Source organism: Bombina bombina, chromosome 12 (assembly GCF_027579735.1).
Source record: "Bombina bombina isolate aBomBom1 chromosome 12, aBomBom1.pri, whole genome shotgun sequence".
Lineage (NCBI taxonomy): Eukaryota > Metazoa > Chordata > Amphibia > Anura > Bombinatoridae > Bombina > Bombina bombina.
Window position 1 is genome coordinate 157,434,594 of NC_069510.1, and position 18,259 is coordinate 157,452,852.

At 45.0% G+C, this 18,259-nt stretch overlaps 1 protein-coding gene across 1 annotated transcript in view; it reads left to right on the forward strand.

The window, feature by feature from the left end:
• The window catches only part of RABGAP1 (RAB GTPase activating protein 1), an 831,375-nt gene that overhangs the window by 799,234 nt on the left and 13,882 nt on the right, over positions 1 to 18,259 (forward strand). The window contains exon 19 of the mRNA XM_053696166.1: positions 17,891 to 18,001. Coding sequence (XP_053552141.1) covers positions 17,891 to 18,001 — 111 coding nt within the window. The remainder of the gene's footprint in view (positions 1 to 17,890; positions 18,002 to 18,259) is intronic.

Sequence of the window (18,259 nt, forward strand, 5' to 3'; positions counted from 1 at the left end):
CTCACATGTCATATCCAGTCATTCTCTTGCAACTCAACTAGATAGGACGTTGTGAGAGGTCTGTGGTGTTTTTTATACTTAGTTTATTTCTTCAATCAAAAGTTTGTTATTTTAAATGGCACCGGAGTGTGCTGTTTGTTCTCAGGCAGTATTTGGAAGAAGAATCTGCCTGCGTTTTCTATGATCTTAGCAGAAATAACTAAGATCCACTGGCTTTTCTCGCACATTCTGAGGAGTGGGGTAACTTTCAGAAAGGGAATAGCGTGCGGGGAATCCTGCAAACAAGGTATGTGCAGTAAACTATTTTTCTAAGGAATGGAATTGACTAAGAAAATACTGCTGATACCGATGTAATGTAAGTAAAGCCTTTAATACAGTGAAAGCGACTGTTAGCAGACTGATTTAAATATATACAGTAAAGTAATTTTCTAAGGAATGGAATTGACTGAGAAAATGCTATTAATATTGAAGTGATGTTATAAGCCTTAAATGCAGTAGGAAGACTGGTATCAGGCTTATCAATAGAGATACATACTCCTTAAAAAAGGGATGTTTAAAACGATTTTACTGGCATGTTTAATCGTTTTGTGAGGTACATTGGTGATAAAACTTATTGGGGCATACATTTTTTCCACATGGCTGACCGGTATTTCTGCATAGAAACAGTTAACTGAAACTCCCAATGTTGTAATATTGAGTAGGTGGGGCCTATTTTAGCGCTTTTTTGACGCAGTAAAAATTCAGGCTCAGTCTTCCTGCTTCTTCCTGCATGACCCAGGTCGTCTCCAGAGAGCTTAAGGGACTTCAAAAGTCATTTTGAGGGAGGTAATCAGTCACAGCAGACCTGTGACAGTGGTTTTGACTGTATTAAAAAAAAAAAAACAAAAAAAAAAACGTTTTTTTCTTTACTGCTTATAAAAAACCGTTTTGGGTATTAAGGGGTTAATCATCCATTTGCAAGTGGGTGCAATGCTCTGCTAACTTAATACATTTACTGTGAAAATTTTATTGCTATAACTGATTTGGTTCATTGTTATTTCAACTGTGACAGTTTTTTGTGCTTCTTAAAGGCACAGTAGCGTTTTTCTTTATTGCTTGTAAAATTATTTACAGTGTTTTCCAAGTCTGCTAGTCTTATTGCTAGTCTGTTTAAACATGTCTGACACAGATGAATCTGTTTGTGCACTATGTTTAAAGGCCAGTGTGGAGCCCCATAGAAATATGTGTACTAAATGTATTGATTTCACTTTAAATAATAAAGGTCAGTCTTTATCTATAAAGGAATTATCACCAGACAACGAGGGGGAAGTTATGCCGACTAACTCTCCTCACGTGTCAGTACCTTCGCCTCCCGCTCAGGAGGCGCGTGATATTGTGGCGCCAAGTGCATCAGGGGCGTCAATACAAATCACTTTACAAGACATGGCTACTATTATGAATAATACCCTGACAGAAGTATTATCTAAATTGCCAGAATTAAGAGGCAAGCGCGATTGCTCTGGGGTAAGAATAGAGCGCGCTGGTGCTACAAGAGCCATGTCCGATACTGCGTCACAGTTTGCAGAACATGAGGACGGAGAGCTTCATTCTGTAGGTGACGGATCTGATCCAGGGAAACCGGATTCAGAGATCTCTAATTTTAAATTTAAGCTTGAGAACCTCCGTGTATTGCTAGGGGAGGTTTTAGCGGCTCTGAATGACTGTAACACAGTTGCAATTCCAGAGAAATTATTTAGGCTGGATAGATACTATGCAGTACCGGTGTGTACTGATGTTTTTCCTATACCTAAAAGGCTTAAAGAAATTATTAGCAAGGAGTGGGATAGACCTGGTGTGCCTTTTTCCCCACCTCCTATATTTAGAAAAATGTTTCCAATAGACGCCACTACACGGGACTTATGGCAGACGGTCCCTAAGGTGGAGGGAGCAGTTTCTACTTTAGCTAAGCGTACCACTATCCCGGTGGATGATAGTTGTGCTTTTTCGGATCCAATGGATAAAACATTGGAAGGTTACCTTAAGAAAATGTTTGTTCAACAAGGTTTTATCTTACAGCCCCTTGCATGCATTGCACCTGTCACTGCTGCTGCAGCATTCTGGTTTGAGTCTCTAGAAGAGGCCATTCACTCAGCTCCATTGGATGAAATTATGGACAAGCTTAAAGCACTTAAGCTAGCTAATGCATTTGTTTCTGATGCCATTGTACATTTAACTAAACTAACGGCTAAGAACTCCGGATTTGCCATCCAGGCGCGCAGAGCGTTATGGCTTAAATCCTGGTCAGCTGATGTGACCTCTAAATCTAAATTGCTTAATATTCCTTTCAAGGGGCAAACCTTATTCGGGCCCGGCTTGAAAGAAATTATCGCTGACATTACTGGAGGTAAGGGTCATACTCTTCCTCAGGACAGGGCCAAATCAAAGGCCAAACAGTCTAATTTTCGTGCCTTACGAAACTTCAAGGCAGGAGCAACGTCAACTTCCTCCGCCCCAAAACAGGAAGGAACCGTTGCTCATTACAGACAGGCCTGGAAAACTAACCAGTCCTGGAACAAGGGAAAGCAGGCCAGAAAACCTGCTACTGCCCCTAAGACAGCATGAAGGGATGGCCCCCTATCCGGAAACGGATCTAGTGGGGGGCAGACTTTCTCTCTTCGCCCAGGCGTGGGCAAGAGATGTCCAGGATCCCTGGGCGTTGGAGATCATATCTCAGGGATATCTTCTGGACTTCAAGGCTTCTCCTCCTCAAGGGAGATTTCATCTTTCAAGGTTATCAGAAAACCAGATAAAGAAAGAGGCATTCCTACGTTGCGTACAAGACCTTCTAGTAATGGGGGTGATCCACCCAGTTCCGCGGACGGAACAAGGACAGGGGTTTTATTCAAATCTGTTCGTGGTTCCCAAGAAAGAGGGTACCTTCAGACCAATTTTGGACCTAAAGATCTTAAACAAATTCCTAAGAGTTCCATCATTCAAAATAGAAACTATTCGGACTATCCTACCCATGATCCAAGAGGGTCAGTACATGACCACAGTGGACTTAAAGGATGCCTACCTTCACATACCGATTCACAAAGATCATCATCGGTTCCTAAGATTTGCCTTTCTAGACAGGCATTACTAATTTGTAGCTCTCCCCTTCGGGTTGGCTACGGCCCCGAGAATCTTTACAAAGGTTCTGGGCTCTCTTCTGGCGGTTCTAAGACCGCGAGGCATAGCGGTGGCTCCGTATCTAGACGACATCCTGATACAGGCGTCAAGCTTTCAAATTGCCAAGTCTCATACAGCGATAGTTCTGGCATTTCTGAGGTCGCATGGGTGGAAGGTGAACGTGGAAAAGAGTTCTCTATCACCACTCACAAGAGTCTCCTTCCTAGGGACTCTGATAGATTCTGTAGAAATGAAAATTTACCTGACAGAGGCCAGGTTATCACAACTTTTAAATGCTTTCCGTGTCCTTCATTCCATTCCACGCCCGTCAGTGGCTCAGTGCATGGTAGTAATCGGCTTAATGGTAGCGGCAATGGACATAGTGCCATTTGCGCGCCTGCATCTCAGACCGCTGCAATTGTGCATGCTAGGTCAGTGGAATGGGGATTACTCAGATTTGTCCCCCCTACTAAATCTGGATCAAGAGACCAGAGATTCTCTTCTCTGGTGGCTATATCGGGTCCATCTGTCCAAGGGTATGACCTTTCGCAGGCCAGATTGGACGATTGTAACAACAGATGCCAGCCTTCTAGGCTGGGGCGCAGTCTGGAATTCCCTGAAGGCTCAGGGATCGTGGACTCAGGAGGAGAAACTCCTCCCAATAAATATTCTGGAGTTAAGAGCAATATTCAATGCTCTTCTAGCTTGGCCTCAGTTAGCAACACTGAGGTTCATCAGATTTCAGTCGGACAACATCACGACTGTGGCTTATATCAACCATCAAAGGGGAACCAGGAGCTCCCTAGCGATGTTAGAAGTCTCAAAGATAATTCGCTGGGCAGAGTCTCACTCTTGCCACTTTTCAGCGATCCACATCCCAGGCGTGGAGAACTGGGAGGCGGACTTTCTAAGTCGTCAGACTTTTCATCCGGTGGAGTGGGAACTCCATCCGGAGGTATTTGCTCAACTGGTCCATCGTTGGGGCAAACCAGAACTGGATCTCATGGCGTCTCGCCAGAACGCCAAACTTCCTCGTTACGGATCCAGGTCCAGGGACCCGGGAGCGACGCTGATAGATGCTCTAGCAGCTCCTTGGTTCTTCAACATGGCTTATGTGTTTCCACCGTTTCCTCTGCTCCCTCGACTGATTGCCAAGATCAAACAGGAGAGAGCATCAGTGATTCTGATAGCGCCTGCGTGGCCACGCAGGACCTGGTATGCAGACCTAGTGGACATGTCATCCTGTCCACCATGGACTCTACCTTTGAGGCAAGACCTTCTAATACAAGGTCCCTTCAATCATCCAAATCTAATTTCTCTGAGACTGACTGCGTGGAGATTGAACGTTTGATCCTATCAAAGCGTGGCTTCTCCGAGTCAGTTATTGATACCTTGATACAGGCACGAAAGCCTGTTACCAGAAAAATCTACCATAAGATATGGCGTAAATACCTGTATTGGTGCGAATCCAAGAGTTACTCATGGAGTAAGGTTAGGATTCCAAGGATATTGTCCTTTCTCAAAGAGGGTTTGGAAAAAGGCTTATCAGCTAGTTCTTTAAAGGGACAGATTTCTGCTCTGTCTATTCTTTTGCACAAGCGTCTGGCAGAAGTTCCAGACGTCCAGGCCTTTTGTCAAGCCTTAGCTAGGATTAAGCCTGTGTTTAAAACTGTTGCTCCTCTGTGGAGCTTAAACTTGGTTCTTAAAGTTCTTCAAGGAGTTCCGTTTGAACCCCTTCATTCCGTTGATATTAAACTTTTATCTTGGAAAGTTCTGTTTTTGATGGCTATTTCCTCGGCTCGAAGAGTCTCGGAGTTATCCGCCTTACATTGTGATTCTCCTTATCTGATTTTCCATTTAGACAAGGTAGTTCTGCGTACTAAACCTGGGTTTTTACCTAAGGTAGTCTCTAACAGGAATATCAATCAGGAGATTGTTGTTCCGTCATTATGTCCTAATCCTTCTTCAAAGAAGGAACGACTTTTGCACAATCTGGACGTAGTCCGTGCCCTGAAATTCTATTTACAGGCAACTAAGGATTTTCGTCAAACTTCTTCACTGTTTGTCGTTTACTCTGGGCAGAGGAGAGGTCAAAGAGCTTCGGCAACCTCTCTCTCCTTTTGGCTTCGTAGCATAATACGCTTAGCCTATGAGACTGCTGGACAGCAGCCCCCTGAAAGAATTACAGCTCATTCCACTAGAGCTGTGGCTTCCACCTGGGCCTTTAAGAATGAGGCCTCTGTTGAACAGATTTGCAAGGCTGCGACTTGGTCTTCGCTTCACACTTTTTCAAAATTTTACAAATTTGACACTTTTGCTTCTTCGGAGGCTGTTTTTGGGAGAAAGGTTCTACAGGCAGTGGTTCCTTCCGTTTAAGTTCCTGCCTTGTCCCTCCCATCATCCGTGTACTTAGCTTTGGTATTGGTATCCCATAAGTAATGTATGACCCGTGGACTGAATACACTTAACAAGAGAAAACATAATTTATGCTTACCTGATAAATTTATTTCTCTTGTAGTGTATTCAGTCCACGGCCCACCCTGTCCTTTTTAAGGCAGATCTAAATTTTAATTAATACTCCAGTCACACTGCACCCTATGGTTTCTCCTTTCTCGTCTTGTTTCGGTCGAATGACTGGATATGACATGTGAGGGGAGGAGCTATATAGCAGCTCTGCTTGGGTGATCCTCTTGCAACTTCCTGTTGGGAAGGGAATATATCCCATAAGTAATGGATGACCCGTGGACTGAATACACTACAATAGAAATACATTTATCAGGTAAGCATAAATTATGTTTTTTGCTGGGCATTGCCCCAAAGTAATCAGCTCTTTTACCTGTAAATAAAAATACAATACCCCCCCCCCAACATTACAACCCACCACCCACATACCCCTACTCTAAAACCCACCCGATCCCCCCTTAAAAAAACCTAACACTACCCCCCCTGAAGATCACCCTACCTGGAGCCGTGTTCACCCAGCCGGGCACCGATGGGCCAGAAGTGGACATCCGGAGCGGCAGAAGTCTTCATCCGATCGGGGCAGAAGAGGTCCTCCAAGAGGCAGATGTCTTCATCCAAGCGGCATCTTCAATCGAGTGGAGCGGAGCCATCTTGAATCCATCCAACACGGAGCCATCCTCTTCTTACGATGTCCTAAGGCCGAATGAAGGTTCCTTTAAATGACGTCATCCAAGATGGCGTCCCTCGAATTCCGATTGGCTGATAGGATTCTATCAGCCAATCGGAATTAAGGTAGGAAAAATCTGATTGGCCAATAGAATGCAAGGTCAATCCGATTAGCTGATTGGATCAGCCAATCGGATTGAACTTCAATCCAATTGGCTGATTGCATCAGCCAATTAGATGTTTCCTACCTTAATTCCGATTGGCTGATTTATTAGGGGGCTTAGATTAGGTGTAATTAGTTTAAACTTCTTGTAAAAAAAAAAAAAATCTGTAATTTAGTTTTGTTTTTTTTGTATTATAGTTTAGTTTATTTAATTGTATTTTATTTTAGATAATTGTAGGTAATTTATTTAATTAGTTTAATGATAGTGTAGTGTTAGGTGTATTTGTAACTTAGGTTAGGATTTATTTTACAGGTAATTTGTACTTATTTTAACTAGGTAGCTATTAAATAGTTATTAACTATTTAATAGCTATTGTACCTAGTTAAAATAAATACAAAGTTGCCTGTAAAATAAATATAAATCCTAAAATAGCTACAATGTAACTATTAGTTATATTGTAGCTATATTAGGGTTTATTTTATAGGTAAGTATTTAGTTTTAAATAGGAATAATTTATTTAATTATAGTAAATTTATTTAGATTTATTTAAATTATATTTAATTTAGGGGGGGTTAGGGTTAGACTTAGGTTTAGGGGTTAATAACTTTAATATAGTAGCGGCGACGTTGGGGACAGCAGATTAGGGGTTAATAATTGTATGTAGGTGGCTGCAATGTTAGGGAGGGCAGATTAGGGGTTAATAAAATTTATTATAGTGTTTGCGAGGCAGGAGTTCGGCGGTTTAGGGGTTAATACATTTATTATAGTGCCGGCGATGTCCGGTCGGCAGATTAGGGGTTAATAAGTGTAGGTAGGTGGTGGCGACGTGGGGGGGGGCAGATTAGGGGGTAATAAATATAATATAGGTGTCGGCGATGTTAGGGGCAGCAGACTAGTGGTTCATAGGGAAACTGTAGGTGGCGGCGATGTCCGGTTGGAAGATTAGGGGTTAAAAAATTTAATTATAGGGTTTGCGATGTGGGGGGGCGTCGGTTTAGGGGTTCATAGGTAGTTTATGGGTGTTAGTGTACTTTATAGTACAGTAGTAAAGATTTTTATGTTCCCGCGTTAGCCCATAAAGCTCTTAACTACTGACTTTTTTTTGCGGTTGGAGTCTTGTCGGTAGAGGGTCTACCGCTCACTTCTTCCAAGACTCGTTATACCAGTGTTAGGCAAATCCCATAGAAAAGATAGGATACGCAATTGACGTAAGGGGATTTGTGGTAGCCTCGAGTCGCGGAAAGAAAGTGAGCGGTAGACCCTTTCCTGCCTGACTCTAAATACCAGCAGGCGTTAAAAAGCAGCGTTAGGACCACTTAACGCTGCTTTTTAACCCTAACGCAGAACTCTAAATCCAGGCGATAGTCTGCAATGTGACATTTATATTTACAGAGATGTATTTATATTTCCTTTTTAATATGAGGAGAGTCCACAGCATTATTCCTTACTGTTGGGAATACTGAACCTGGCCACCAGGAGGAGGCAAAGACACCTCAGCCAAAGGCTTAAATACTCCCCCTACTTCCCTCATATCCCAGTCATTCTTTGCCTTTCGTCACAGGAGTTATAAAGGTGCCGTTTTTTCTTATTAATCAATAGTCTGCTTTGTAAGCGCAAGCTATGGAGGATTCTGATGCATTAGAGGGTACTCCCTCTTTACCTAAGTCTTATACCTGTCTATATTGTGAGGAGGCCGCGTATACCCGCCCGCTCAACTATGTTCCACATGCCTTGATAAAGTAATCATGTCAAAGAAGGTTAATATGTTTGATACCACTGAGCCGTCCACCTCTGAGGAGTCTCCGTCCCGTGAGGTGCGCACCCTACAGTCATCTCCTAATACATATGCAGCTTCCCATAGCACTCCTAATCCTCCATCTGGAAGGGGCCTTTTACAGCCAGACTTTACTGAGAAGTTACAGTGTCTGTGGCCTTTAGTGCTTTACCTCGCCCTGCTAAGCGCAAGCAAAAGGTCACATATTGCTATCCTTCCCAGGGGTCATCAACTAGTTTATTGGATTTATCTGATACAAGATTATCCAATGATGAGGGCATCTCTGATACTTCAGAGGGCACTCTTTCTGGGTCGGAATCTGCTGACTCTAAGCATCCAGCTGCGGAGGAACCAGATTTCAGATTTAGGATTGAGAGCATTTACACTTCATTTTGAAGGATGTTTTGACTACGTTAGAGGTTCCAGAGCCCAAATTGCCTGAGGTACCTTTAATCCCTAAATTAGACAAGGTCTATGAGGACAGGGTTGTACCACAAACTTTCCCGGTTCCCGTAAAGATGGTGAATATTATTAAGAATGAATGGGAAAGGATTGGTTCTTCATTTTCCCCTTCTTCTTCCTTTAAGAAATTGTTCCCGGTCCCGGACTCTCAATTGGAGTTGTGGGATTCCATCCCCAAGGTGGATGGCGCTATCTCCACGCTTGCTAAGCGCACTACTATCCCGCTTGAGGATAGTTAGTCATTTAAAGAGCCCATGGATAAGAAGATAGAAAATCTGTTAAGAAAGAGGTTTCAACATACATGATATTTGTTTCAACCAGCAGCAGCTGTTCCTGCAGTTGTTGGAGTGGCTACCTACTGGTGCTACTCCTTATCTGAGTTGATCGAGGTGGAGGGTCCCCTCGACGTGATCCAGGAAAGAATTAAGGCCTTAAGGGTGGCTAATTCTTTTATTTGTGATGCAAATATGCAAATTATTCGCCTGAATGCTAAGGCTTCAGGTTTTTCTGCTCAAGCCCGTAGGGCACTCTGGTTGAAGTCCTGGTCTGCGGACATGACTTCTAAGTCCAGACTTCTTTCCCTCCCCTTTAAGGGAAAGATTTTATTTGGTCCAGGCCTGAACTCAATTATCTCCACGGTTACTGGAGGCAAGGGTGCCTTTTTACCGCAGGATAAGAAGAACAAGCCTAAGGGACAAGGTCCTAATTTTCTTCATAAATGGAAAGAGTCCACAGCTGCATTCATTACTTTTGGGAATTCAGAACCTGGCCACCAGGAGGAGGCACAGACACCCCAGCCAAAGGCTTAAATACTCCTCCCACTCCCCTCATCCCCCAGTCATTCTTTGCCTTTCATCCCAGGAGGTTGGCAGAGAAGTGTCAGAAGTTTTCGATAGTCTCTTATGGAGGGTAGTACTCTTTGGCATGGGACTGGAGTTTTAACCTCTTAAGGACATATGACGGAATTTTTCCGTCATTAAACAATTGAGCAAACTGAAAGCTGTGTCCTTAAAGGGTTAAAGTCCTGTCCGCCTCTCAGTTAGAGGAGATGCAGGGAGAGTCTTTCTGCGAAACCATCCCGACTCATATTAACAGCTTCACAAGCAATCAGCGTTGACAAGTTTCGCTGCCTGCTTTTTTCTCTCAAGTCCATGGCAGAAGTGACGCTACTATATGTCACACTTGAAGGACCGTGTTCCTGTTCCATGGCGTAGATTCCGGTAAGATCATTTCATTTTACTTTCATCATGGATGTATTGTAATTACAACTGTTTATCCGAGAGGGTCTACAATCTTTCGGGGATAACTTTAACATAGGGTCTCAGTGAGGCTCCTTTTTGTATCTAGGAATCAAGGGTTAATATCTCCTGAGGGGGGTTATTGAACAGGGGGGTTTATAATCATGTTTGTTATGTGATTCTGTTTGCTACTGTGTAGTGTTGCTTTGGCTCATGGCTATTTTGGAACGGTCGGGCTCGCTTTTGCATGGACTGCACGGATTACCTTGTGACTCCATTTCCGCATTTCTGACCGGGTGGCGACGGAGATATCCTGGTCCGCTGGTGTCTGGTTCTCTGGAGGTGGTGAGTGCCCCAGCCATTGGGGGTGTAAGGTGCCATTAAGATTTTTTTTATTGGTCCATTTTTTATTCAGTGTCCCAGTTATAGAGGATTCAGATTTTTTGGAGACGGATGTCTCTGATTCAGACTCTACTTCTTGCGAAGAATATGAATTGGCCCGGGTAATACATGCCCATCAGTTATGTTCCGAATGCCATTTTAGAGTGCTCTGTTCCTCGGGATTGGGGAATCAGGTGCCCACTGAGCCATCCGCCTCTGGGGATTCTATTTCCCACGACACGAGTTCCCTACCACCAACTCTTACTACGCAAGCAGGTAACTACTTATCCTTCTATGGAGTGTGGCCTGTTACGACATGGTTCCGCATGGACATATCTTTGGCGCTGGCGCATCTGCACCTCACCTCCCGGGATATTGTCCGTGTTCCGTTAACCGGGGCTCATCAGGAGTGGGATCGCCTGGTCCAGTTCAGCCCTCCGGGGGAGCGACTGCCCCTGAGGCCTCAGGGGGTCAACCTTCGGGGCCGGTGTTTTCTTTTGTCCCGGCGGAGGTTTGTTGCGTCTTTCGTTTAGACTGGCGCACCTTCGTGTTCTACTAAGGCACGTTTTTGGCGCTGCTGGAACCCACTCTTAATGGGTCTGGGGATTCTCAGTCTTAATCTTTGACTGGCTTGCATGCATAGACATAAGGGGATGAAGTAATCTTCTTATAGTCTTTGTCATTGTGTATCCTGTTCCAGTTCGGAGCTTGGAAGTCTCGGACCCCTGTTGGGCTGGTCCTGCGGGGCTGTCCGGTCTTCCTGGGCGATAACCTACGGGTTGCCTTATCTTTTATCTTCATCCGGTTAGGATGATTTGTATTTGGAAAGCTCAGGTTGTGGTGTAATGTTTCCTTCGGGAACTTTCTTCTCTGGAATGGATACTGGCGATTTTGTGGTCGCACTGTTTACAAAAGTCTGTCTTTTCTGTATCCCTCCATCTCGGGGGAGACTCTATGTTGCCTTGACAGCGCTGGGGCCCTTGGTTTCAGGCTGGTCCTGACTGGGTACAAATCCTTCTGTCTTTGAGGCCTAGTTCAGACACGTGGAGCCTTTTTATGTCCGGTTGGTCCGGTGATGGCACCTAGTGATCACAATATGATTTGTGTTGTTTTCTTTTATTTTACAAGCTTCAACTAGCATCCTGAGAGGACTTGAGGGTTCATGGTTGCTTAGGGGCATGGGGGATTTGTTCAGTCCTCATTCGTCTTTCAATTTAGTGGGCCAGGACTCCGTTGAGATCTGCGGCAACATGCTCAGTCGTTTCCGATTTTTCTGGGAACTAGAGTGTTCCTTCCTGTTGTGGGTTGGAGGCTTGGAGGATTTAGGTCCTTCATACCGCCGTTCTTACGGTTTTGCCTTTAATGGTCTGTTTGGAAGTGTCCTTTTAGGACTTGTTCCGTTTAGAGGTTCTCTTCCTTTGGGTCGAGACTTTCTGGACTTCGTCCAGTTTTTCTGGCGGCTTTGGCTGCTTCATTAGGAAGTGAAGGCCGTGAGGCTCTGTCTTCCTTCGGGAGTTAGTCGTCTCCATATCAGGGGCGATAGAAGCTTTGCATTCTTCTCCCTTGGGTGTGGTCCTCTGGAACGTTAATCTGGAAGGATTATGGAGACTAGCCTTTCTTCTACTCTCTTTCGGGTGATTCTGTTCTCATTCTCATTTCCCTTAGTGTTGCCCTTGGGGCCTTTGGGCTCTAGAGAAATTGCGTGACTTTGTCGCGGCCTAGCACCTTGTTGGGTGGGTGTTAACCTCCAGCTAAGGGTATTCTCTTCCCTTTGGGCTGGGAATTACGAGTGAGTCCTGTACCCGTTCTCATCTCCTGTGAGGTCTGATTGCTTCAGAAGGGGTATCTTGTGTTACCTGGGGGTGGTGTTCGTTCTAGGACGATTCTGGGTCCAGGGTTCTTGTCTTGGATCCTTCTTGGATGTCTGGAGACTTATGATCCTGTGGACTGGTTCGGGACGACCCAGTTTTTTCAGGGACCCTATGTTGTGACATAGGGACTAGCTCATTGGGCTTGCAAGCAGGAAGGCAAAGTTCACATCTACCTTCGGGTACTGGTTATCAACTTTAAGACCTGACTTGTCCTTCGGACAGAGTGTGCTCCTCTTCATGGGGAGTTTTTTCTCTGTTGGGTCAATAGTGGTGCCTGGATGATTTTTTCATTCGGTCCGTGTTTTGATCATACTATGGCTTCATGTCTTCTAGACATGTATGCTGTTCTTATCTGTGCCCTTCCCTTTTGAGGGGATAGTTTGTCTTCCTTATGAGCTGGGGTTCCTCGCTCTGGAGGGTCTTGTCCTGCCCTGTGTGTAGGAGGTTGGATCAGGTGGCTTATCTCTGTAAGGGGCAGCATCTGCTGCTCTTTGGGCTCTGTTCCACCTTTTGAAATGTGATCTCTTTACGTAGAGACTGTCTAAGAGAGCTGTGACAGGTCTTCCGACGGATCTATTGCACTTTTCTCTGTTTCAGGTCCCAGGGGGTTCTCCTTGGGAGTGCCTTATTTTGGAAGAGGGGATTGGGTTGGCACCCGAGCTCTGTTGACCATTCCCTGGGGCCTTGTGGTTGGGGTCTTTCTGTCCCCCCTGCATATTAGACATGTCTGTCGCTTGGGCTGGTCTGGTGTTGGAGCAGGATCTGAGATCTGTTGCTCTGCTAAATTTGTCCTCGGAGCTTTCGAGGTACGGTAATCCTTTTTAGGTTTCTCCTTTCTCCATGTTCAGGATTTGTGAGAAGGACTGGCGGCTCTTATATAGCCTGCAACGTTATCCGCTGGTTAGTGGATACTTAGCAATTTGAAGGATCCTATCTGCAGCTGCTTTCTGCTTGCCTTGCAAGTATTTAAGTTTCAGAGTCATTTTTATATGACTGCAGCGTGCAGTGTTTTTGCTTCAGGTGTTGTTCGTCAGACTTATCTGAGCTTGCTGCACAAGGTTTCGTTTCTGAATATTTCAGTGTTCTGAGCTACCTTTTTGCGACTTGGGGACCTTCGTCTTCAGTTGCTTTTTAGAGTGCGGTTGCACTGTGTTGGGGGAAGATCCTCTCTGTTTCAGACTCCCGGCCTGTTTTTCTGGGGTCTGGGCATTGCCTTTCCTTGTTTTTATGAGACTGGTGGGTCTCTGTTGGTCTGGAGTTCCTTATGCTAGCTGGATAGCTAGCTCAGCATACTAATGCACTGTGGCTACTCTGCACTGTAGCAAACCGAGGGACTACTCAGCCTTTCTCCTTTCGAAGTTGATATGATGAGCAGCGCCTTGAGTCCCTTAAGGGGGATTAGCCGCGCTTTACAAAATCATTCATGTTTTCTCTGTGTCTTTCCTTCTCTGTGGAAGATTACGGTAGCTTGTTCCCTTTCTTTAGTAAGTGGCATGTTGTTTGGAGAACGACTGCTGGGCGATGGTGTCTCCTGGAGGCTGTTGACTCAGTCGAGTCTAGTTCCTGCAGTCTCTAGCAAGGCTTGTGGACTATCTGCGGGTCAGTGTCCTTGGGTCTTTTCCTCTTTTCCTCTTTCGGACGAAGCAGAACTTTGTTGGGTAGGGGTTTTCAGGCCTGGTGCCCTCAGAATGGGCCGCCTCTTGTACCCTCCCGTTTTTGCATTCAGTGTCCTCTATAGCTTGGGTATTGTTTTCCCAAAAGTAATGAATGCAGCTGTGGACTCTTTCCATTTCCCCGCCCGTGTTTTTATGCGGGGCAGCCGTTTTTTTTGTTCTTCTGGCACCCTTTCACCCTGATATTTATTTTACTGTTCCTTGTTCCCCGGCAGAATGACTGGGGGATGAGGGGAGTGGGAGGAGTATTTAAGCCTTTGGCCAGGTTCTGAATTCCCAAAAGTAATGAATGCAGCTGTGGACTCTTTCCATCTGAAGAAAAGAAAATTATCAGGTAAGCATAATTTATATTTTTCGTTCTGATAAATCCCATCGTCAGCAGCCCTCTGCGAAGCCCAAGCAATCCAAGAGTACTTGGAAACTGGCTCAGTCCTGGAATAAATCCAAGCAGAACAAGAAGCCCGCCGAGACAAAGTCGGCATGAATAGGCGGCCCCCGATCCGATTCTGGATAACGTAGGGGGCATACTGTTGCTCTTATCGGGCGCTTGGTTTGGGGACGTGCAAGACCCGTGGGTCCTGGAGGTCATCGCTCAGGGATACAAGATAGGTTTCAAGTCTCATCCACACAGGGGCAGATTCCTCCTATCAAACCTGTCTTCCAGGCCAGAAAAGAGAGAAGCCTTTCTGGGGTGTGTGAGGGATCTCTCCACCCTTGGAGTCATTGTCCCAGTACCTCTCGCAGAAAGAGGTTTGGGATACTATTCAAACCTGTTTGTGGTCCCAAAGAAGAAAGGCACTTTCCACCTGATTCTGGACCTAAAGTGCTTAAACAAATTCCTATCTGTCACTTCGTTCAAGATGGAGACGATAAGGTCTATCCTTCCCTTAGTTCAGGAAGGACAATTCATGACCACTTTAGATCTGAAGGATGCTTACCTTCACGTTCCAATCTACAAGGAACACATCAGGTTCCTAAGGTTTGTGTTCCTGGACCAGCACTTTCAGTTTATTGCACTTCTGTTTGGTCTAGCTACTGCTCCAATAGTTTTTACGAAGGTTCTAGGGGCTCTGCTTGCAGTGGCCAGAACCAAAGGTATAGCAGTTGCTCCATAATTGGACGATATTCTGGTTCAAGCACCATTCAAAATCTCTTCTGTTTCTTCTTCGATCTCATGGTTGGAAGATAAACTTAGAAAATAGTTATCTTATTCCCAGTACCAGGGTGGAATTCCTAGGTACTATAATAGACTCCATGTACATGAGGATATTCCTTACAGACCAAAGACGTTACAAGCTAACGTCCGCGTGTCTTGCCCTCCAGACCTCCTTAAGGCACTCTGTGGCTCGGTGTATGGAGGTGATTGGTCTCATGGTGTCCAGCATGGACATCATTCCTTTTGCCAGATTCCATCTCAGACCTCTTCAGCTGTGCATGGTGAGACAGTGGAACAGCGATCATTCGTATCTGTCTCAACAGATTTCTCTGGACAACCGGTCTATCAGGATGGGGAGCTGTTTGGGGTGCCAGGAAGGAACAGGGCCTGTGGACTCGAGAGGAATCCCGCCTCCCGATCAACATTCTGGAACTTCGAGCAATGTTCAATGCTCTGAAGGCTTGGCCTCTTCTGGGTTTGTCATAGTTTATCAGATTCCAATCAGACAACATAACCTCAGTGGCTTACATCAACCATCATGGGGGAACGAGGAGCTCCCTAGCAATGCGGGAAGTATTTCGGATTCTGGAGTGGGCGGAGGCCCACAACTGCTCGCTGTCAGCGATCCACATTCCAGATGTGGACAACTGGGATGCAGAATTCCTCAGCAGACAATCCTTTCATCCGGGGGAATGGTCTCTCCATCCCAAGGTGTTTGCGGAGATTTGCAACAAATGGGGGACGCCGGAGATAGATCACATGGCATCTAGGCTCAATTCCAAGCTACCCGGATATGGGTCGCGGTCCTGGGATCCTCAGGCGGAGCTAATAGATGCATTAGCAGTTCCTTGGAGGTTCAATCTAATTTACATTTTCCCGCCGTTACCACTTCTTCCTTGTGTAGTGGCCCGCATCAAGCAGGAACAGGCATCAGTGATACTGATTGCTCCATCGTGGCCGGGAAGGATGTGGTTCGCGGACCTGGTGGGAATGTCCTCATCTCATCCGTGGAGGTTACCTTGTCGCAGGGATCTGCTGGAACAGGGTCCCTTTGTTCATCAAAATATAGATTTTCTGAGGCTGACTGCGTGGAGATTGAACACTTAGTCCTAGCCAAGAGAGGTTTCTCTGAGAGGGTTATTGACACTCTCATTCAGGCTCGTAAGCCTGTTACTCGTTACATCTATCACAAGGTGTGGAGAGCTTACTTATTCTGGTGTGAAGAGCGTGGTTTAGCCTGGCATAAGGTTAAGACTGCCAGGATACTTTCCTTTCTCCAGGAGGGTCTGGAGAAGGGCCTTTCTGCCAGTTCCCTGAGGGGACAGATTTCGTCCCTTTCTGTTTTACTGCACAAGAGGCTCGCAGAGCTCCCTGACGTGCAGTCTTTTGTTAAGGCTTTCTTTAGGATCAGACCTGTGTTTAGATCTAACGCTCCACCTTGGAGTTTGAATCTTCTTCTTAAGTTTCTGCAACGGGCTCCGTGTGAGCCTATGCATTCGGGTGACATTAAATTGTTGTCCTGGAAGGTTATTTTTCTATTTGCTATTGAGTCGGCACGCAGAGTTTCTGAAATAGCTGCCTTGCAATGTGAGCCTCCTTATCTGGTTTTCCACACTGATAAGGCTGTCCTACCTACCCGCTTGGGTTTTCTACCTAAGGTGTTGTCTGATCGTAACATTAATCAGGAGATTGTGGTTCCTTCCTTATGTCCTAATCCTCCTCCTTCAAAGGAACGTTTACTTCATAATCTGGATGTGGTTAGAGCTTTGAAGTTTTACCTTCGAGCTACTAAGGATTTTAGACAAACTTCTTCCTTGTTTGTTATCTACTCTGGGAAGCGTAAGGGTCTCAAGGCTTCTTCGACTTCCTTATCTTTTTGGTTGAGGAGTGTTATACGCTTATCTTACGAGTCAGCGGGACTTAGACCTCCTCAGAGGATTACGGCTCATTCCACTAGAGAGGTGGCTTCCTCTTGGGCCTTTAAGAGCGAGGCCTCTATGGATCAGATTTGTAAAGCGGCTACCCAGTCCTCCTTACATACTTTTTCAAAATTCTACAAGTTTGACGTTTTTGCTTCGGCCGAAGCAGCTTTTGGGAGAAAGGTTTGACAGGCTGTGGTGCCCTCAGATTAGGGTCTGCATCTCTTTTATCCCTCCCGTTATCATTCAGTGTCCTCTAGAGCTTGGGTATAGTTTTCCCAACAGTAAGGAATGATGCCGTGGACTCTCCTCATATTAAGAAGGAAAACATAAATTATGCTTACCTGATAATTTAATTTCCTTCTGTAATAATTTAATTTCCCCCGCCCGTATGCTCTGATGAGCGGACCAAAATTTGTTTTTCTCTTCCGGCACCATTTATACCCTGATATTTCTCTTACTGTTCCTTGTTCCCTTGGCAGAATGACTGGGATATGAGGGAAGTAGGGTGGGGGTATTTAAGCCTTTGGCTGGGATGTCTTTGCCTCCTCCTAGTGGCCAGATTCAGTATTCCCATCAGTAAGTAATGATGCCGTGGACTCTCCTCATACAGAAGGAAATGAAATTATCAGGTAAGCATAATTTATGTTTTTACAGCGATTATATCATTGACCTCAAGTGAGGGGGTGTAAGACACAGAAGCCCTTATATATCTAGTTTGTGTGTGGTTAATGTAAATCTGATCTTCCATCCATAATTATTCACTACAACTATCTAAAGTCATCTCAGCAGCCTCTCTTGTCTGGTTAATATCTGGTAGCTTTTAACTAGAAGTTCCCCAGTCTAGCAAATGTCACACCCTCTTGTTTAAACATTTCTCATATTAGAATACCAAGTGCTTGACTGATTGAGAGTTCACACATTCTTATCTGTCCTTGAAAGACTTCACAGTATGAATTTGTTTTGCTCCTAGCGTGAAAACAGGAGGCTTCAGGAAGCAAACATGAGGCTGGAACAAGAAAACGATGACCTAGCGCACGAGCTGGTTACCAGCAAGATCGCACTGCGCAAGGATCTAGATAACGTAAGACTGTCTTTGTGTCTGGATCCCTCGGAACATTTAATTATTTTATGTTTGTTGTGACCATACTATATATGTTCTAATTTCTAACACCTCTTATGTAGCGCTGCACTCTTTAAGAGATATAAAAAGAGAGAGAAAAAAATATATAAAAAAGAAAGAGAGAAAAAGATATATAAAAGATAAAAAGACAAAGAAAAGAGTTGTGTCTGGCGCTGGAGGTAGTGATAGTATTTAACATGACATCTGTAATGCTGCTCC